General features: G+C 40.5%; 1 protein-coding gene across 2 annotated transcripts; it reads left to right on the top strand.

The window, feature by feature from the left end:
• Positions 1–13,319: 13,319 nt before the first annotated feature.
• Positions 13,320–22,870, top strand: CCNJ (cyclin J). Of its 2 annotated transcripts, none has more exons than XM_015867272.3 (5): positions 13,320–13,421; positions 15,310–15,520; positions 17,933–18,232; positions 18,325–18,484; positions 19,869–22,870. In XM_015867272.3, exons 2-5 carry the CDS (start codon positions 15,454–15,456, stop codon positions 20,278–20,280), a joined length of 939 nt encoding a protein of 312 aa, XP_015722758.2. In that variant the 5' UTR covers positions 13,320–13,421; positions 15,310–15,453; the 3' UTR covers positions 20,281–22,870. The 2 variants fall into 2 exon arrangements, with proteins under 2 accessions (XP_015722758.2, XP_015722757.2); XM_015867271.3 differs by having other exon boundaries at positions 13,320–13,780.
• Positions 22,871–23,269: the final 399 nt, after the last annotated feature.

The raw sequence follows: 23,269 nt of genomic DNA, 5'->3' as shown, positions 1-23,269 counted from the left end.
CCCATCTAAGTCAAAACTTCACTTCCCACAGTTCCTCTCTTCTCACTAGTTAATTATTATTGATCTGGGAGTGCTGTCTTCTGACAGCAGATAATGAGAGGAAGCAGGGGGCTGAGATGCTTGCCAGCCTATGGCATGCTTCATCTCTGGTGCTGGGGTTCCCCCTAGGGGTCAAAAAAATAATTATTTCCAAATCTATTCCCATACATGCCTGCCAAGATGACAAACTGAAATGGGAGGGTGAATTCTGAGGCACCAACACTTACGTAAGCTGGTCTTAGGCTGAGATTCATCTACCACAAATTCAGTTGTCATACGCGACCATTTTCTCCAGTTTAACATATCTATCAGCTGAGCATAAGCTGGAGACAGAACTCAGCTCTGACAAACTTCCAGTTCCTCAAACCTCAGATGGAAGACTTTGCAGTACACTCAGAACACTCATACTCTATAGGTTTCTTTCTCTCTTTCCATACATTCATGCCCCTCTCCCACAACACCCACGCTTTCATGTTCAGGCACTGAAGAGAAAACTAAAAACAAGTACTGCTAACTCAGTAATTTTTTTAAAACAAAAATTTAAAATATCAATGTATGTTGATAATAATTATTATTATCCAGCTTAAATTTCACTATATTTAGGAAAACTACCCAGCTCTGTTACTAACTAAATGCATAAATTCTGGGAGGACTGAATCTTCTGCTTCTTTCTCACAGTGATGATATATTGATTAAAACGAGATTCTCAAGAGAAGAGATAGCAACAGAAGCTCCCTGTTTGATCGTTCTGTTGCTGCTTGGCAGCATTTCACTGTGTGCATACCCAATTTCACAGACATCCACACACAAGTACATATGCCTTCTGTTCCACAGACTCAGTCAGTGGGGCTTTAAGCCACCAGCTTGTCAGCTACTGTGACCAGATGAACTGTGCAGCTTAAATAAGCAGGCGTCAAAGGGAGTTCCACAGGAGTTCACCTTAAAATCTTGAGGCAACTGAGTTAGATCCTTAGTGACTGGGACTGAAAACAAAACATACATGTACAAATCCAGAAGGCAGAGCCAACAGAAACCTGAGAGTAGAGTCTCATACAGCGCTTTCCCAAGCTCTTGGCAATCTACCTGGGAGTGTAGCTATTTAGTCACAGGCTGCATCATTCCATGATGATACTGGCACCAGCACTAGTTTCTCACCATGGCTTTTCACTAGATCTCACTCAATCTGGGCATCACAGGAGACTTTCCAGGATAAGTGTTTCAGAGCCAACAGTGGTTTACAGCAACACCAGTCATTTCAAGCCAAGACATGATTCATTAGGAACAAAATCAAATATTTAAGCCCATAAATTCAGTGTTCAAAAAAATAAAAAAAAATAGTCCTCATAGTCTTGTCTGCCAGTTTTCCCTGGTTGAGTGTGGCTCCCTAAACTGCCTGGAATGCAGATGCAAGTCTTCAGGGGCAGCCCCGTGCCCTGAGGTCTGATGGACTCACCCAGCACTTAAGAGTCTCTCTGATCAGTGCCTATTAGATTTAAAGTGACAGAGATGTTATTCTCCAGAACATACCATGGCCTCCCTGCTCACATACTGGCAGCTCTTGCTCAGTCATTCCTGCCAGATTAGGTGTGATTCAGTGATTCTCAACCAGCCCATTCAACTACATGGGGAGAGGCCAAACCACTGAGACCAAGAGTCAGCAATTTTTCATTTAGTGAGTATTTGAGTCACACACCACTTTCCAAAAACGGTTCTCCCTGCTCTCAGGCAGCTGCCCCAACTTATTTTATTTTTAATTGAAGATGGTAATGAGTCAATAAGGAAAAGAAATGTCTTTAAAACTTTTAGAGGTTAAAAATAACTCTGGCTTAAAATAAATAAATAAATAATCTGGCTAGTATTAGGTATTAGAATAATACCGGTGAATGCACATTCTTGCTATCCTTCTGTTAGCTCTGAAGAATCCCACATTATCAAGACTCCAAAACAACCCTGACAGCTTCTAAAAAATGTATTTGGAAAAGCACTCCTTGATTTCACAATTTAGAAGGCAGATACATATCATAGTTTCAATAGAGGTAAAAGAGTATCAAAATCACAGGTGCCAAATGCATAAATGATATAATCATAAAAGCTAAATCCATGAAAAACTGAAAATTCTCCACTGCTCTTTAGCTGAAATGAGTAATTGCAATGGCACACTCAAAATGGCCATAAATGTTAGTAAGGTTCAGTTGCTAGAATAACCACAAGATTAAAGAATTTACCACTCCACTCATATATGAAGATGATCCTGAACTTAAGGCACTTCTATGCATTCTCAGAATTGAAAGCACTTTCAACTTGGGAAAATTTAATCATTTCTGTTTCTCTCAAGATATTGTTCTGTATATTGTAACTGTTTCAAGTGAGGTACTTTAAAAATACTTTGTGCATAAACAAACCTAACAGGCTTCTTCATAGCAACCACTCTGTTACATTCTTGTTCACAGTAGGTAGAAGATTCCTGACTTTTCTTTCGCACTGGGGCAAACAGTTTCATACCACATTATACTTCATAATACTAAGAGCCCACAGAAGTTATTATTGCAAATGACCTGTTATCTATCACAGGTGCCTATTCAGCATCTCTAAGCTGACACTTGCAACTTAACTCCCTAAAAAGCACATACACTTTGTCTTCAATTTTTGCGCAAAGTGCAGTTAACATCAACATCCCTTGAAGTAAAACCTGACTGCTTTTACTTCACTCCCATAATTCTTAGTACTACAGTCTCTGAGACAGCGTGACTTTGTTTTCTGCACATAACTTCTTCATTTAAAAGAAACTTCGTTGGTTGCTCCAAAAGTAATGCCTACTGTGTGTTTCCATAGAAGCTACAGCAGATACAAAGAGCACAATACTACTACTTGACAGCAAATTCCCAGCTACCAAACACTATTTCTCAACACAATCATTCAATTCAGTGACATACTATTGTTTCACACACACTTTCAAGTCAGATGCTGTTGTGTCAGATTGTCCCTCTGCTGCCACCTGTCACATGGAAACAACATGTAATGGAATATTGGCAGTAAGGTTCAGCTTCTACTGCCATACCACCAACATAAGCCTCTGATGTCATAGGCCAGCATAATAACATTGGAGGCATTACTTTCAGAGCAGCCCTTGTACTATACGCAGGTATTCATTTACCCAAATATTTTTGCTAACAATACCCAATGTCTCCTTTTAAAGATACACGAACATGGTTAGACTCTGAGATAAAATCCAGTTAATTCCATTAGTAATTCCATTAGTAGGAATAAATCTTTATCAATGAACCGAGTTAGGAAGAGGGCTCTGGTATTGTTTTTTCTTTTTTTCTTTTTTTTTTTTTTTTTTTTTAATAAGTTGTTTCCTCCTTCTGTATAAACCAGAATGTCCTTTGAATACTACTGAAAGAGCAAAATCACTAGATGTGAATACAAAATTAAAGGGCAAGTGGCAGTACTAGATTTGAGAGCTCTATAAACAGGAACACTTCACTGATCAGGAAGTGGGCCAGAGCAAGTACAGCAGATTTCAGCTCAGTGCCTCCGTTGCTCCCAGGCAGAGTGTCACACACAGAAATCACATCAGTTCTGGCAGCAGCCTATAACCAGGCTCTTCTGAAATGCTGGTCCTCACAGCAGATGTTCTCCTATATCCATAGGCCTCATATTGCAAATAGCCTATGGCTGTTAGTATAAGTGCAGTTGGTAACTTACTGAGGATATCAGAATATTAATGCAATGCAGAGCTGTAAGCTACATGGAGGAAAGCAGCATCATTTGTCCTTCTAGTGATAGCTCCTATCCTGCACCTGATGCTGGTGGTGCCTGATTACTCAGACAGTGAATATAGTCTCTGTATGCTCAAAACAACATGTATGTATAACCATTCACTCTTCAGTTTTGGAAGGAATTTGTTTTCCTCAATTATATCATTAATATCCCAGATAAACAGTTTCTGTCTGATAGACAGCTACTCACATGACAGCTACTCTCATAGCAGGGAACAAGAATAGTACCAGAACTATTCCTGGTACGTGAGGCACTGAAAGTAACAAATTACTCAGTAAAGATCGTACAGATTTTGATAGCTAAGAAACAAATTCTTCTGTGTCAGATTTTTCAGTAACCGTGGTGGGAACAGAACTGTTATGGTAACCAACATCAAACTTTAAAACCTGGATTATTATTATCAAATTAAAGCTTGGCAATGATATGTTCATGACATGTTTAAAGTATGGTAATACAGACTTTGAATATATTGTTTTTTATTAATTCCACTCTTTTCCAGCCAGTTGGCAGCAGGACAAAGTTAAGCAATGCTTTCAGGGCAGGCCCTTGACAGACATGAGCAATTACACTGGAATGTTACTCCTGAGAACTCTTTCTAAATGACTTGAACAATAACGTGTTACACTGCATTTTCCAGAATGACATCTCATATCAAGCTGCTAGAGAAGTAGGTTGGTTGTTCACAAGAAAATCCTTATTCAGAATTACATCATTTATTCTGCTACTTCAGAAAGAAGCTAGAAACAGAAAGGTAGGACAAACACTGGTCTTTTGCAATACTCTGCAGCTCATTCAGCTACTCTTTATGAGGCAAAGAAATAAACCAAATCCATATCACTGTAAAAGTAATCTCAGTATACTTGTACATATTTCTGTTGCAATAATCCAACTCCAAAATAGTTGAAAACAGATGTATGCACTGCATATAACTTTCCCTACTACATGGTTTGTGGAGCATTACAGTTCCATGGTGATTTCTCTGATCATATGTTGCTGGCTCACTCCAAACTAAATCTTATGTGGATATGCATTGCTATTATTTAATTTTGCACTATGGTTGATGTAGACTCAAGGGAAACACAAAATCTTGGTTAAAGGCAATAGGGACAGTGAAATAAAGTTTCTCCTGTTGTGAGGAGGATGTTGTAGCTAAGCTGGAAAGTTCTCAATTCATTTTGTGTTCTGCAACCTCAGAATATTTAACTGTTTGCCCTCATCTAAAGACAGACCATTAATCAGCCTAAAATGTATGTTTTGGCTTTGAAAAACACTGACAAACCACTAGAGAAAGGCTGTGAAATAATATTCAGCATGACCTAAGTTGAACTCAGAAGCAAAAGACAGTAGATTCTTTTATTACATCTCCTGAGGCTTTTTTCTCTCAGAACTCAGTCAAACTGTTGTAGTTCTACAAAGCAAAAGGGGGACTATTCTATCTTTTTAAAATAATTTTATTCTTTTTCACAGATGGTAAAATATCAAAGCTTCCACTACCTTTTTGTTTCCAGTAACTACAGTAATGGTTGCTCAACCTTATGTTCTCCTTAAGATAAGGCACGCCATCTCAACTTCTATCACTCATTTGATTTCAATGGAGGCACTGGAATGAGTTAGCTTCACAAGATTATTTTTTTCCAGTAATCACATTGCATAAGTCTCACTCATTTGGACCACAGCTGAATTCTTTGCAGAACAGGGAAGTGAAACTCAGAATCACAAAATGTTCTTATCCAGCCATCAGACCAGGCTACTCCAGTAACTAACACCAGATCTATACACTGTTGGGCCAGACAGTAGCGGAAACCTGATCACATTTTGAATGCCAGTCACATCAGAATTGATTGAAATGGCAGCAGTATAAACTACAAGAGTACCTTGACTTTATAACTCATTGAGCTTTACATTTGCTGCTTAGAGGGCAGGTGATTCCTGTTCTTACACAAAGTAACTGAGTACCAGCAGACAATTCTAACCAGTACAAGCATAACCCAATTAAATGTTTTAAGCAAAGCCAAAAGATCAGAGTGATGTTATACTAGATCAAAGCTTTGGGTAACGGAGTAACACATTTTCAAACCACTTGTAGGAATCCAGAAGTCGAATATTTCATTAAACCACAATGCAAATTGATTCCAGCGTGTGTGGTTCTGTCTCTGTAGCATCGTACTTCTCATTTTCATCATATCATCAATTTAAATCTATTTTTTTGCTCATTTGTTATTTCCAATTCTAGATCAGAATCACAGAAGTTCTCATTTGAAATTTTAAATAAACATTGTCAGACAGAAAATCAAACTGCTGGAAAAATCACTACAGCCTAACGTGCTTTTTTTTCCTATATGTAGTCTGTGATCTAACACAACATGCCGATTTAGCAATAAACAATAACATACTTTGAAAAGCTGACTTTTCCATGGCAAACCCAGCCAAGCATATCAGTATCTGAGCACTGCTCTGATCATCAGAGGACTCACCAGTTCACAGTCATTCCTGTTAGTTACCACTTCTGCTCTTTCCCATTTCCATTCCAACACGCTCCCCACCCCAATCAATCACACACAACCGTGTATTCATCCCAACATTACCAAGCTGCATTTCCATTCACTCTATGCAATTCAGAATTCCTGTTCCACTACAGCACCGCACGCACTCACAAAAAAGCTATAGCCTTGGGCATGTAAACATCAACCTATGAAACAGGGTAGCTTTAAATCAGATCATTCATGTTTGCAAAACTGTTAAAGGGGATCAGAACTCAATTCAACTCAATTCTGGTGGTTACTTAGGAAAAAACAAAAACAAAAAACCAGGAACTACTGGCATTTCTTCAGACTGAGGCCATTAGTGAGAGAAGAAACATTAAGTGCTGCATTATTTTCTTGCCAAAGATAATCTTGAGCAAATTTAAAATATTATGCTAACATAGAAATGTTTATTTACCATACTGATATTTGTAACTTCAGGCTGAAGTTGATGTTTTTTGTTTCTTTTCCCATATACAATGTTTCACACTCAAAACTTTAAGTGAATGTGGCTCCGTTTTGCAAATGGTATGAAGAGCTGGTTCTCATCCATTGTTCTTAAAGTAATTATGAATGGGGCAGGAAAGCAAATACATGAGTTTATAAGGAATTGTGCATCCAACCCAGTTCAAAGTGCAAATCCACCAAAGAGAGCTCACAGACAGCTCTGTTCCTCCAAGTCTGAGGTTTTTTTACAGAGCTGAATGGGCAACATCTCATCAATTCCTCTCATCTCTTACTCAGGATGATGAAAACTGCCCATTTCTTCCTAGAGCAAAACCTATCCTGATACTGTCTGCTCCCTTACTGTGTTAGAGAAACAGTCAGTGCTGATTAGTTTCAACCAAAAAAACACCTGTTATGGGCACCATTTTTATATAAGTCTGCAGGTGTGTTCACCAAACAGTACCAAATGGATACCCTAACACAATATAGGGTCACAGTCTTAGACAGGAGTACCAGTGATAACATAACTGTGAAACCAAACAGTTAAGATTCATTTTACCATTCTATTTAGATATTCATCCAACCAAATTGTTCAGTTAATACACTCTTTAAGCAAGTCATCACAGTGCTTTTAACATTATCCAGATGGAGGTCTGTCTCTGTATTTTTAATGACACAGTGGGTGTAATGACTCACAATGCAGTGAGTTATAATACAGAGTACTGACTCACGTCTCTTGAAAACATGTCTCAACTAGATGTGTTCAGACTAGGTAATTACTCATTGAATAGCATAAGAAGACATAAGAAGTTAAGTGTTTATTTGTCCATAAAGTTTGAGAAGGGCATATCCACACATCAACCAGATATACAAATAATCAGCTCCTCAATACATGACCATGTGACCGGCAGTAAAATATGTCTTCAATTACTTTATCATAGTAAGACCCAAAGATTTCCTGAAGAGTCTCTGATACATCAGAATTTACCACAGTCATCATTGTTACAGAACAAGGTCCAAGATATCATTGTGACTTATGATCAGATTAGGGTACACTGTTTCTGTGTACTACAACACCAAGCTATAGTCGCATCAATACCAAGACATCAGAACAAGGTTCAGTACTTCTAAACTACGCAACAAGCAGCACAGTACTTGAAACACACACAAACCTTACTGGATTTGGCAGGATTCACCCTGGCAAGCATCCTGGAAGAAAGTGCTAAACCAGCCAGAGGCACAGGAAAGCTAAAAGCAACCCGATCTGCATTAACAGGACCCTAGCAAATAGATCAAAGAAGTGATCATTACCCTCTACTTAGTACTTGCTGGTCCTCATCTAGAAGACTGTATTCAGATTTGGTGCTCCCTCCTCCCTCCAGTACAACAACATGGACCCACTGCAAAAAATCTATCAGGCAGCCACCAAGCTGGCTGGGGACTAAAACATTCCCTCTAAAGAGAGGCTGAGTGATCTGAGCTTCTTCAGCCCACAGAAGTGACCGCTCAGAAGGACCTAATAGCAGGCTTCCCTCATCTAAAAGAAAGCAGAGTGCTCTAAGTATTCCAGCCGTACCCTGCACATATAAATCAGAACAGACTCAAACTCAGGGAGCCTTCAGAAAAAAAAGATATTGCTGGTTACTTTCAGTAGTAGCAGTTAAGTTTTCATTAGCCAGAAACCAGACTTGTGAAGTTTCCTCTTCTGCCTGGATACAGAGCTGACAACCAACTAGTCAAACACTTCAACAAGGAGCACTGGATCAAATCTTCCCAAAATTCCAGTCAAATGAGTTGAAACCTTCCAAGCAGGAAGTATGTACATATGTTTTAGATGCAAAAATCTTTGGGTCTTTATAGTTACTATTTCCTAAACCGCGTGTGACTTACAGGAAAAATAAAAATAAAACAGCAATAATAATAATAAAAGAACCCTTCAGTGCAAATGATATCCATCAGCACTATTTCACTTACTTGATTTCTTCATCCAACACATTACCAAAACCATACACATTTATCTTAATGCCAAACAAAACATTCACAGACACACACTTTTTTTGCCATAGCTTCCCAGAGGATGGGAAAACACTTAAAGCCAAATTGCTTATCAAAATCCTTCACAAAAAGCATGTATCATTCAAGCCAGAGAATTCTCAGTTGCTTTTTCCTCTTAATAGAGGTATTAATAACTGGAGACAACAGCTCCAATGGATATTTATCAGCTATGTTCAAACGCAATAATCACATTTTAGTAGCTGCTCTGGGAATCCAAATCCCTAGACAACATTTAAAATCTGACCCACAGAGTACCTTTAACATTGAATACATGCATTTATCAACAGCCCAGAATTACTTTCAGTAAGAAACAGCCCCAAACTAATGCCTCAAAAGTGTTACAACTTAACTGACATGCCACATTTCATCTACCACCACGTTGCAAAGAACTCCACCAGAAGCTACAGTCCTGTCTTCAGAGTGATTCATTCCTTTAATTAAATGGCTTTGAAATGTTACTGCTTAAAATGTCATCAGATGCAGCCTTTGTTTGAAAATAAGATCAACAAACGCAGTAGTGAAAACAGAACTTTCCCGGACTTAAGAAACTAAGCTTGGATCATTTTTCTTTTTAAAGAAGGTTTTTGTTTTTTTTTTAAAGAAGTTCCACAAAAACTGAGATTTTCTTACACTGCAACTCCAAAATTGCAGTCCTTCAGAAACAACATTTCTATGTTACAATATTTTTATTCAGACAAAAACATCAAAACAAATGTAAGACAATAGGCACGAAAGTAAAACAATGTGTCAGTCTTTAGAAACTGTTACACTCTGTGGTTAATGTACCATTAACATTAAATATAGTAAACCAGAAGTGGATCCTTTTTATATTAGAATAAGGATTAAGTTTCTAATGTAGAGGGACAGTTGCTCTCAAGATCAGAGTATTTGCTGTACTTGGCAATTGCTTGCAAATCCTTAATTTCTATTTTAAAAGACACGTTTCTTTTTCCAGAGGCCAAAAATATGGGGAGAAAAGTAGCTTAAACACAGAAAAATCTATTTCAGCTTGAGGTACAGAACCTCCCAGTAGCTACAAGGACAAGTCAGCTCACCTATCACGTCTGAATTTGTGTTAGGACTATAATCTGTGAATTATTGGTCCGTAAATTCTACAACTTCTGCAGCTTTCCCATTAGAAGATTCCACAAAAATGTTACAAGCATTTTAGCCCAGACTTTACAAGATCCGTTCTACCCTGTTTTGGATGTCATTCAAGGTCATATTTTTTTCTTGGTGAATTCCAAGAATAACATTGTTACCTAGCACTTTTTCAAAGCACAAAGAGGAGCTCTCACATTCAATCCTATTTTCCCCTTGAGATGCAAGTATTTTCTTTGGTGATTCATGGCCATACATAGAAAGAGGATGTGCATTTTAAAAATGGTTTAAAAACTATCTAGTTTTCTGTTCCCACAGATTGCATACACATAAGTAGAAAACTTCACACTTCCAGTTTCTTACCAATGAAGGCCCAACTACCAGATGAATACCTAATGGAAGTAATCATTAATATCCTGTTTTTTTTCTAAGAACTTGCTAAGTCTGTTCTGCTTCTGACCTGGTTTACACATGGGGGGCAAAATGGGATTGCTTAGAGTAATGCCCACCAAAAGCAGATAAAATCAGCACCAGTTAAAACACTTTTAGGACAGGACACAAGACACGCAAAGAAGCTGCAGTAACCTTATCCACATCCCATTCCCACTATTCCTATTCCCATTTAAACTCTCTAAACTTTGATACTGACAACTCTGGACTCTGAAAGCAACCAGCAAATTCACTTACCTCATAAAGTTAGGAGACTCTAAGACGACTCTCAGTTCTTCTAGCCAACAGTTAAGGTGTAGAGATGTGCAGGTCCTGCAGATAGCAATGTAGCTGTACAGAAGTGCTCTGGGTTTCTCAATGGGATGATTTTCTGGGATAATAACAGAGGCCATTTCAGGAGAAAAACATCTTGGAGCTAACTACACTGCATTCCAGCTTAGTCCATGTACTTATGAAGGATATGAACAAATCAAGATGTGTCCAGAGAGGAATAACAATTGGAGGCTTAGAAAATACAGACTGTAAGGAAAGGTAAAATGACCAGTGATTACTGTGGCTAAAGAAAAGAAAGAAGGGAGGCATGACAACACAGATTTCAATTATCAGTTCTCAGCTCTGTAGTTTATAGGCAGTAAAAATCTTGACCCATACACCAAACATTAATAAACTGTCCAACATAAGGACAATGCAGCACTGTCATCCACTCTTCATGGAGACTGTGATCTCACCTTACCAGTGTCTGTGAGATCAGAAAAATGCATGACCAGAGCAATTCTGGCTTCAGGCAGGACTGTGAGGCTCTTTCCAAACCTATCTCCTGACTGCAAGAAAAGGACACACACGTAACTGGTTACAAGATCAACAGTTTAATTGAAATATTTTGTATGTGTGCCTAGCAAAATTCAAAATAATGAAATGAAGAAGCATTACAGGGATCTGAAATGCAGAGCTCCACAGCTCAGCAGCACAGCAAGCAACCATAAGTCAGTGCTTTTCCTTTTAAGACATATAAATAAAATAGCCCATAGCTTTATCAGGATGGTATTTCCTGTACAGGTCAGACAACTGAGAAAGAAGCCAACATGGATCTGTCCTTTTTTCCACCTAATACTTCAGAAACAGACTAATCCATACAGTCTTACGAAGCTCCAAGGATAAGCAGCAGGGTTAACAGCATTTTCTCCCAACATGTAAGAGTGAATAAGTCCCTGTTTGGGCCCATTGCAGCAGGTTTTAGCACATCAGCATTTATTAGGTTCCACTTTCTCAAGCAGACAACACATTTTCAAAGATCACAAAGATACTGCCAGAGACAGACCCCGTTAGGAACCTGTGGATGAGATTTACCTTTGGAATACAAATTTTATATTACCTTTCTTGAGGAATCAATAATTTTCAAACTGTGTATTTTCTGCAAATATCATAATCAGCTTGAGTGTGCACTTGCCTTTCAAACAAGGCGTATAAATAAGACTAAAAGCCACCAGAACACCAAAATAACGTTTTTTTCAATAGCCCATGGATTTCAGATAGCCATTCATAGCTGAAGCAGTTCTTTAGTTATATGTGCATGCACACAAATTACAAACATCTTTTCCTCTCAAACTTCTTCAAGAAGCAATGCTACATGACAGAACGAGATATACCAAGATGTGTCCTAAAAAACAAAGACTTCCAGATACCAGCACTGTTCCCCAGAAGAAAAAAAGTCACTGAAATCCATAAGATTATCCACCAGAGTCAGAAATATACTTATGTAGGAACAGGCTACTCCAGCTTTGGTAAAAGTCATTAAACTGGTTCTGTCAAAAAGCTGGTTTCCATTCTCCTAATTAAGGAAAAGAATCATGTCTAAGCACAGGCAGAAATAAAAATTTAAATCTACCCCCTCAACGCAAATTGCATCCAAAGCATTTATCCTCCATTGCTTTGCATGACTTGTTGTACCAGGCTGAACACCCTCGTTAGGTGTTTGTTGGACAACTTAGACATAAACCACTATAATGAACTGAGTGTTTTGGAAGACAATCAGTGTCAATCAGTGGAAACCAAGTGGAAAAAGCCCTTCTGGAGCAGGTGCAGGAGCTCCTTTGGGGAACAAAAGGGAGGGCAGGAGGCCATTCACACAGGTGCAGGAGCACAGACTAAATGAGAGCACAAACAGCTGAGCAAATCCAGGAGGAAGGTTTGCAGTCTCACACTTGAGGGTCACAGCTTTCTGCAGCCCAAAAAGGGCATTTCCTGCACCACCACCATACGAACAGTCTGAGGTGCAAGAGATCAACGAGGTGCAGCACTGACACGGGTAAAAAGGGGCACCAAAAGCTCACAGCTGAACCAGAGAAAAAAAGTATTACCAGGTGAAGGCTCGCTATCTGCATGTAAAGATGAAGCTTTATAACTCTTGCTAGCAGTATTTAACCCAATGAGTCATAACTCTTCATACATTTTATCTCTCCCAAGCACTTCACGCAGAGCCCCGCGGTGCCCCCACGGTCCTTCATCCAGGCTGCCCCAACACCACAAGACAAGAACCCCACAGCTGCGGAACCGAAACACGTGGGTGCCCTCAGGCCCGTCGGACAGGCGTGCACCGCCCGCTTCATAGACCCCGAGCCCCAGCTCATACACGGAGCCCCGCATCACGGCGCCGCCGAGAGCCGCCCCCACTGAATCCGCCCCAAGGCGGAGTCCATATAACGGCCCCGCCCCGCCGCGGCTCCTCACTCTGACTGGGGGCGGCTACGGCAGCTCCGCGGGCCCAAAGTCTTCCCGCGCGTGGCCGCGGACGGCGGGGCCCGCGGTGTTCCTGTGAGCGCCGCGCTCCGATTGGCAGCTGGCGGGCGGGCCGCACTGTAAGGCGGCCGGCGATTGGCGGCGGGGCGGCCGCTGCCCGGCTTTGTACACACGCCGCCCCGCTCGGCCCTTTAACAATGGGCGAGGCGGGCGGCGCCGCGTGATGGCCGGGCAGCGCTCGGCTCTGCGCCGCGCTCAGGTGCCCCGCGCCAGGCCCCGCCGTGTAGGGTGAGTGGGGGCGGGGGGAGCGCCGCCCGCCCTTTGTTGGGGCGCGATCGGGCCCCTCGCCCTGCGGCGGGGCTTAACGAGCCTCAGTTGTGCCGCCGGCTCGTATGACGGCCAGCTGGGCCGAGGGGCCGCGGGGCCCCGCGGCGAGAGCGGCAGCTGATCGCGCTTAACTGCGGGCGAGCGGGGAACGGGCGAGCGTGGCGCTGCCCGCCCCGTCCCGTCCCGTCCGCGCTCAGCCGGCGCCGCTTCCTCCCCTCCGGCCAGGCCCCGGCCGCGCCGCGCCGCCCCCCATGGAGCTGGAGGCGCAGTGGTGGAGCGGACAGCTGGCGGCGGACATCCACCAGGCGCTGCGCTACAAGGTGGGGCCGCCGGGGGGGGCGGCGGGAGGCAGTGCGGGGCCGGGGGGGAGCGGGGCGAGCGGTGTCGGTCCGGCGTGGCTGAGACCTGAGGGCCGTGTGTCTGCAGCGGGAAACGCGGTGTCGTGTGCTTCATCACTGCCGCGGTGTTGACAGCTGACCTGCCCGCCGGGCTGTTCTCTGTCTGTCCCGTGTAAAAGCAAAAGGATTCTGCTCAGATGTGCGAACGGCTCCGAGTTCAGACTCAGGGAAGTGGTGATGTTACTGCATCGCCGGCAAAGCATCAGGAGCACTTGGGGCTGTTTCAAATAGCTTCGGCTCCGACTGGAAGCTGCTTGTTGGGGACGATTCGGTAAAGAGCATCTTGGCTGGAAAAGGAGTCGATAGTGACTGAACCTATTTCTGCTGCCTTAGAGGATTATTGTTCTCAAAGGTGTGACTGCCAAAGTAACTTGTTGAGGGGGAGGAACACGAGCGAAACAGGATAATGGGTGTTCTCCCAGAGTTACAATTACTACAGCTTAGTCAGCACTGTGAAATTCCAAAGTTTGGTAGGACGAGTGGCTTTGGTCGGTGCTTTTTCCCGTTTTTATAAAAATACTGTAGAACTTTGAATTGGAAAATTTGGGCTGACTCAGTTCTAACCTCATGTCATCGGACTGTCCTGCTGGAAATCTACTTGTAGTCAAAATCCTACTTAGTCTGCAATGCACTGTGTAGCTCATAAGTGTGTGTGACAGCAGGCTATGGCAGGGCTGCTGCGCTACACTAAGGGGATGTGAGCAGGAGCCCAGGGATTCTACTTTTACCAGCCCCAATTCTGTATTTCAAACACAATGCCAAAGGCTTTTCTTTTCTGTAGCATTGGTAGGGCTTTGGTGTCCTCCCCCTCTTCAGATATCAGACTGTGTGAGGTTTTATGTGCGTTTAACTCGCTGTCTGAGAGCATGCTGTAATCAGTGACAGTGCAGCATCAGTGAGATCAGATTAAGTCAGGGTCAGAAGTGCATGCAGGAAGTGATGGCATCCCCCTGCCCCTTTCCCTGTTCCCACCCTCAGTTATAGTTGTTGGTGTCCCTCTCCCAAAGGCACCTGCACTGGGACATCCCATTGCTTTAGTACAAAGTCTGGTTGTGATCAAACTGCAGCAGGAGAGGGCTGAGTTAAGCTATTGGACTTTGTGTTGAAGCATCTGAGCAGTCCTTGCATACTGCTGGTGCTTCCCTGCTAGGGAAGCCTTTGCAGTAGAGTAGGTAAGATCTACAGTCGCACTAGCCGATAGATGAAAAAATGCTAAGCCTTATGCTATTATGTAGCATATAATGTTTTGTAGAACCAAAGTATTTCTTAATTCTGTAATACCACAAATACTCTTTGCTCTGTGAAAAGAGGTACAGAATGAGGACAAAAAGATGGGGAAATAAATAGTTTGCAAGTTCCATAATAAATGTGAGAATACCAGCTATGTTGGTTTGATGCCAGTGTACACTAAATGGTGGTTATAATAAAATTGCTTGCTGCTGTCCATCCAGGAGCTGAAGCTGCCCTCCTACAAAGGCCAATCTCCCCAGTTACATCTGAGAAGATATTTTGCAGATCTGATTGCCATTGTGAGCAATCGGTTCAGACTCTGTCCTGCTGCACGACATCTAGCTGTGTATCTGCTGGACCTCTTTATGGATCGCTATGACATATCCATACAGCAGCTGCATGTGGTTGCTCTTTCCTGTTTACTTTTAGCAAGTAAGTATGTAGCACCGTAGATGAACAAGATCAATACAAGTGGTTCTGCCAAATGCAGGGAGTAGCATGGTGGGAATAAAGGGGGCAGGGGAAACAAAGTGGTTATAAAAGACTGAGGGTTAGATTTGTGTACTTAAATTTGGCCCAGCTGATAGAGCCTTTCTTTAGACTTTTGTTTGGACCTCTGTTGGCACCTGATAAGAAAAAGGGGGAAAAAATGAACTGCAATTAAAAACCAATGTTTGTGTTTGGAAATACAAATTATTTTAAGATGAATTTTGCAGAGGGAAGTTACAGGAACGGAAAGGCTGCCTTCTGAAGGACATGTCAAAGATAGTATATATAGCAATCCAGTGCTGAAAATAATTAAGATACTTGTGATAAAGGAAGAAATGAAATAAACCATATGTAGACTGTTTTGCAGCCTGTTGATGGTGCTGCATGTGTCTGGCTGGCAGAGAGCAGATTTCGTAAATTGTGCTGCTCTTTGTGCAAGCCCAGGCTAATGTAAATCCTGTACTGTGTCACGTAAAAAATGTAACATAGGTGAACACAATGGTGAGTACACGGTACTCTGAAGATAGAATTAATTACAAACATTCATTAAGAACTGTGCTGCTGCTTACATTGTGCTCAGCTAGAATCCCATACAGTGTGTCCATATTTATACATTTCTGGAGCCTTTTCACAGGTCCCCAGTAATACATGAATGTAGTTTGCAGCAGACTTGCTGGACACTTGGTTTATGAACAATTGCCAAGCTTTGTGCTGGTAGCAGAGCTGACTGCTGGTTCAGTTTCTGCTAACCTATTTCTCTATTTTCATTTTCTCAAACAAAAATTTGTGACACTGTAGGCCCTCTCTGCTAGTTAACACCTCAGTGCTCTGGTTTTCTGGTTTTGGTATATTGCTTCCTTTCACTGCACTCTGTCTTCACCAGTACAGCTATTAAACAGGACAGTTAAAAGATGAAAAGAGTTGTTTTGGAATTCTTCTGGGGGTAAATTTTAACTGGATACCACCAGCCACCTTGGCAAAGGGTGGGGCTCTGAGTATAAAAACCTGGCCTCAGAAACCAGTCTAATCCATTTAAGAAAGTGGATAGTCTTTTAACTAATGCCAGATCTTCAAATTAAATTCATGTTCTGAAGAGGATTATTAATTTATTTTTTCTTAATCACTTCTACTATCCTTTGTAACAAACTGCAAGTAGTGCTTATGACAGCCTGGAGTACATGTTATTCCAAGAAGCATTGTGTGACTTAGTAGAGAAAGCACAAACCAAAATGCTGCTTTAAACTTCTGTCCTGTGTGTCTCAAACAAGTGGTTCAAACAGTGTGGTAAGCTAGACAAATCACGCTGGTATGGCTGATAAAGTTGTGGAAATAATAAGGGAAATGATTATGTGAGCCCTGAAAAGCTTCCATTTCTATAATTACTTGAGCATGGAAAACAAAAACGAGCAGGCTGGGGCTAGAATGGCCTTAACTCCTGTGTAAATACCTCTCACTGTTGGCAGGGCAATCAGCAAATGATTGGTCCTGCAAAAGTCTCTAAAAATGTGCTTTTACAACATATCTGTAGTACCGAATAGAGGGTGTAAGATGGAAAGAATTTGCAATGAAATTGAAATAGCACAACCATATGGCAAACTGTATGGAAATGTGACACTTGTTTCTCTTATTAATGGGTTTTCTACATATACAATTCTGCTTCAGGCTAAAAGCATACAGGCCTGACAAGTTAAAGTCCAGGGAAAGCTGAAGCTACTAGCAGTGTTAAGTTGAAACAGTGTATATGGCAATGTGGTTTTTCAAATGTACATTGCTGAAATCCACTTCTTTGAAATGCTGGAGCAGCATATTTGCTATGAAATCTAAAAATACACCTACCATAACAGGTAATAAGAGCAGATAAATTGGCTAGAGAGGCAGCTGTACTCTAATGATTTCTAGAACCAAACAGGGTTTGTGGGAAAGGGAGAGTGATTAAAGTCAAATGCGGGGTTGTTATGTTTGTCAGGACAGTGGTATTTCACTGATAATGGAGCACATAATACGATAGTTTGGTGACAAAAACTTAATGTGTGCAGTGCCACGGATGTCATAACGTAGCTTACTTCTGCACTTGGTGAATGGTGACTGGTTTGTGGGCAGATGAATCAACAGGAAATGTGGCACTGTACAACATCCAGCATGAGGACGTGTTCTGCTGAAACTTAGCCCTTGATAGTACATGCCCCTTTATGTCTCCAAATAAGTCTTCCATTTGAGCTTTGCATCTGTGGAAAAATCTAAAGCTTGCTTGTTGTATTAGAATTGAAATATGACCAACAACAGTCATTAGATGCAATCAGTTTTGTAGTTTACACGTGCTGAACCTCTTTTCCCCTTCTTTCTGTTCTTCTGAAGGTAAATTTGAAGAAAAGGAAGACAGCGTTCCCAAACTTGAACAACTGAACAGCTTGGGATGTATGACTAATATGAATTTGGTACTAACAAAACAGAATTTGCTTCATATGGAGTTACTGTTGCTAGAAACATTTCAGTGGAATTTGTGCCTCCCAACTGCTGCTCATTTCATCGACTATTATCTTTCTATTGCTGTCCATGAAACTGATCTTCATGATGGCTGGCCAATGGTTTGCTTAGAGAAGACTAAGTTATATATGGCAAAATATGCTGATTACTTTCTTGAAGTATCGCTGCAAGGTGAGTTACATATTTCAGGTAATTACTTCTTTGTTGTTTTGGCAGATTATGTCCAATTTTAATTAATCTTCTTTATGTTTCCTTCATTCTAGATCATGCATTCTTAAATTATGCCCCTTCTTTAGTTGCCACTGCATGTGTAGCTTCTTCAAGGATTATCTTGCGCCTCTCACCAACATGGCCTACTCGACTACATCATCTTACTGCATACTCCTGGGATTTTCTAGTGCCATGTATTGAACGCCTATTAATGTAAGTTAATAACAGTTTTTTTTCAGGCCAGTGTACCAAACTGTTGGTATTCCTAATTGCTTCTAACATTGTGGGTTGTTTTTTGTTTTTTGTTTTTTACCATTAGTTTGTCTATACTTATGTGTTAAGTAATATTAGGTATAATATGCTTAGAGAATCTGTTGAATAGCAGAGATTGTTTCCAATCTCTGTGGCGCATTAACAGGTGAAAAAGAGTATGGGAGGCTCAGGAGCTCCTGCTTGCTCTGAAGACTATTCCTTGGAAGTTCAAAGGAGGCTGATTGTGGATCAAACACATAACACATAGATTGTTTGAAAAGCCAACTTACTGAGAGAAAAAACAGCCAGGTGGTTGTATCTAGTTTTGTGTTACCATGTAGCAATGTAAATAACATCAGATAAAGCAGCAGCAAATGCCAAATGAACCTTGCTGGGAAAGGGTATCAAATCAGTTCTTACGTTCCAAAGCTCAAGATCTAAACCTGTGCCCACATTAATTGCTGTCCCCTTAGAGAGGTTTGCTCTTGCCCACAACTAAATGCACTGTTAAAGTACAGAAAATTCTGGATCTGGAAGAATCAAAACTTCTTAATAAGGTTGATGTTATCACCTTTGACCTCTATTTACTTCAGAGACAAATGTAATGAAATGAATGGTACCTAGAGCACACAAAAATGTGTTGTAAAAGTGTTTTCAGTATCATTCTGGAATGCTTTGATATGGGAGGACAGGGAAACCTTACAGTCTTTTTTTGTAGTACACCATAAAAAGTTTGCAGTCTCTTAAATTAAAACTGTTGATGGGCTGAACCATACCAAGCTCAAGAGATCAGCCCTATACGTACAGAACCAAAGCCTTATCAGACTTTAGGTCTGCAGTGTGAAGCTGGCACCTGCTTGCTTAATCTCAGCATAAAATCATGTGAAAGAATACGTCTAAATATACTTTAGTAAGGTATAAATCAAAGGATACTCAGGTGAACTAAACTGTTTAAATTCAGAGCAGGCCAGAATGTGGTGTTTTTTAAAGAAAAACCTTGTACTCTGTTACCCAGTTTAAATGAGGCAGAGACAAGAAGTGTAATTTCAGGTGATCTGGCACTCAACTGCAGTATACTAGCAGATCTTCTTGCACTGAGGCTATTTTTGATACTGCTGTTTTAATTGTATTGCACTAAACCTGGTTTAGAATTGCTATGAAAATAAGAGAAATCCTGAAAAGAAACAAACTTTGCAGGGCAGACCAAAAAAAAAAAAAAGGCTTTTTTTAAGGTTTAGAACCTTTCCAGTAACCACAGCATTTGTTACTGCTCTCAAGTTAATCCAAGAGTTAAAATGACTTTTATATCTATTTTAATGCGTTCTGTCTTCTCAATTTGTTGTAGTGCACATGATAATGATGTGAAGGAAGCAAACAAGCAAAAAGGACAACATGCTCAGTCTGCTCAACATACCGTATTTCAGACCCCAGGTCCAACTGCCCAGCAGGCTAATGTTCAACCTCACATACCACAGTATCTCCAAGCTCATCAGTCTTCATTACAGTATCATCATCAGACATCACAACAGCAAAACTGTCAACAGATAGTATCAGCTAATCACACAGCATCTTATCCACTTCAGACTTGCCCTGCTGCCTTACAGTCTAGTGTCCAGGCTCGATCGCACGTACAGACTGGTGCTGCCATGTCACTGGCTGTTCCTCTAGAAGTGAAGCCATGTATAAGTGTCTCCTACAACCGAAGTTACCAAGTGAATGGACGATATTCCTGTGTTACTCCCTGCTTTGAGAGGTGATAAGTACAAAAATGATCTTGTACTTGTTTATGGGGGGCAGGAAGTTGCATTGTGGGGGAATTATTTTGTTTTTGTGTCTTTCCAGGAAAAAACAAAACAAACAACTGGATTGGCAATTAGTACTGTAGGTCAAATACAGACTGCTAAAACTAAGCACCCAGAACATCTGAAAGAATGTGTATACCTGGGCATAGTAACTTCTTACTCAGGCACTCAGAATAGTCTGTGCTTCTAATGCACATACTTGAAATATTAGCCAAAAGAAAAATGGCTGTGGACTAACTACAGAATTACTGTTTAATGAAGGAGATACGCAGTATTATTTTTGAAGACATTTATGAAATACCACCATCCAGTATTAACGTTTACTTTAAATTTACTGAAACTTAAGAATCCACTGAATGCCAGACTTTTCCAAATATGTAGGGACCAGAGGAAGAAACAAATTTCATTTTGATAACTCCATGCTCTTGCTCTTGTGCTGGATATTTGTTTTAGATATTTGCATTTGAGTTAACTGGTATTGTGGCTAATCTTTAAGTTTTGTACCTCACAGGATAGACACTATGTTTTCCCTTCTTTTCTCCTTTCTTATCCTTTTTGTTTAAAGTAACTCTTTCATACTAACTCAGGGAATTTTCTACTCATTACTTTGCTCTGCTGGTTTGTATGCTTAATTGGGTATAATCTGAGGGAGAAAGGGAAGAGACCATAGCAAATGGAGTGGCTTTTCTTCAGGGCATCTACATACCAAGTACCAAAGGGATGCATTAGTGGTCACAGAATGTAGATGTAAACTACTGTCCAGTAGTGAGGTATTAATGATTGAAGAAAAGAGAAAGTTTCATCCGAGCTTGTGCTGTGCCAGAATTATTACAGTGGCTGTGATTCCTCCACATACTTGCACACACAACAACCAAGTATCCTCCAATTGTACTGGCAGTATCAATTGTACAGGGAAGGGCAGGCAAATGCTCATAGAAATCCAGTTCTGTGTCAGGCTTACAGCAGAGGGAAATTCTCAGGTAATAGTGGGGCAAGTTTATAGTCTGTTTGGGAATTCCAGAAGAAAATGCAGAGATCTACTCTTCTAAATGGGTGGGTCAAAATATATTGCAGAATGAACTGCTTTATCACAGTTAAGGTGTTGATCATATAACTTTATGAAACTACACTATCTCCTGTGGAGCAGGTAGTCTGAGGGTAGAAAGCTTCACTGATCCAACTCTTGCATGAAAATGGTAATGAAGATACTAGGGAAAAACTTCTTAAAAATAAAAAAACAAAACACCAGCCTCTCCTGTAGTAGAATATGGGAGGAAATTTGGATGACGGGATTCTTACTACTTTAAAATATCTGTACAGGACGTAAGCTTAAGGCTTTTTTGTTCGTTCTTTTACCATCTTCTGCTCATCTTAGTTGCAACACTTATGAAGTGTGTACCATCCCATTGGGGATCTTATGAAGACCACTTTGTCACTGGAGAGAGGGTCTTCCCATAATGTTCAGGAGGGAGAGGATACAGATACATTCATTCGCTCTGGAGTTGAATGACAACATGCTACAAAAATCTATTTATTGATGAGGAGAATAAATCCTGTTCCTTTTGTTCTGTTTTCTCTATGAATCCCAATTTTTGTTGTGGGCTTTTGTAGCATAAAAGTGTAAGTCAAGAGGGGGTTAGAAGCGTAACAAAAGAAATAACCCTCTCTGTTTTATTGTTGAGAATCTGTTTTGAAATAGACCTAGGGTGGTCAGTTCTTACTTCCTTTAAGTATAAAATCTTTTTCCTCATCTCTCCATCTATTAATGAATATTTCCACTTATCTGAAAGTAGCATTAAGTTGAGATTTTCCACCTCATAAGATGCCATGCTTTTTGTTCAGCATTGTTACCCATGTTAGAGGGAAATGGACTTCCTTCCACCAGTTTCATTTTGTTGCAATGCTATATCTAAGTCCTCAGTACTCTTAACTACCTCTGATACTATGAATGTACAGTAATAGACCATGACTTGAAGTAACAGCAGATGCCTGTAGCAAACTTTTCTGCAAGATCTCCATCATCTAACTCATCATCTTTAGTTGTGATGCAGCAGTATAGGCTTTTCTTTTGTTTTTGGAGTATTAGTAAAATTATTCCATAGGCATTTGATATATAAAAGTTTAACTAATACTTAACACTGGAATTATAATAGGTGGGGGGATTATTCAGTTAGTTAATACTACAAACTTACATTTAATAGGGTATTTTTATTTGACAATTTTTAAGGCATTAGGTCAACTGTAAAGAAATCCACTACTTGCTGTTTGTTTTTAATTTATTACTTAGTCTGAGGTTTTTTTCTGACACTACAGCTTCATAGTGACTACAGAAAAAATGTATACTGAACAGTTTTGATGTATTATTTAAAAGGGCTTTACCAGCGTACATTAAAGATACACTGGTCTTACTACTAGAACCAAAATGTTTTCTATAGCATAAATAAGAATGGTGCTCCTAAATGCAAAATGTCCAAAACAATGGAATCTTTGTGAGTGCTATGCATTCAATTTATTTTTAAAAATAAAACTAGTTTTGAATAAGAAATTACTAGTGTATATCCTGCTTTGTTTTATTTTCTTTTAATATTTAAACTAGCCAATATGTCTTCTATCACTATTGCATGTGGGCTGGTTGGAGCTATATGGACTTTCTCCACTTCACCACCCGTTATTTCTATGACACTGTAAGCAGCTTTGTGAGCACTGACACAACCAAAAAAAAAATACAACCCAAACACAACAAACTGGGGGGAGGGGGTTTGGGTGGGAAGGAAATCATGCAGGAAGGGGCTCTAGAACTAATTGTACCCACAGCATATGTTCAACATTGTACACTTGAACAACCCTGTATCTAGTGCACAGCTGTAACAAAGAAATTGAGAACAAAAGAAGTGTTGCAGGAGCAAAGACATGAATTCATTCTGCTCTCATTCAAAGAAAAGTG

This window comes from Coturnix japonica, chromosome 8 (assembly GCF_054131305.1).
Source record: "Coturnix japonica strain WE chromosome 8, WE-NBRP24, whole genome shotgun sequence".
NCBI classification, from domain to species: Eukaryota; Metazoa; Chordata; class Aves; order Galliformes; family Phasianidae; genus Coturnix; species Coturnix japonica.
The sequence above is the reverse complement of the archived record's forward strand: the minus strand, read 5'-3'. Positions and strand labels throughout refer to the sequence as shown.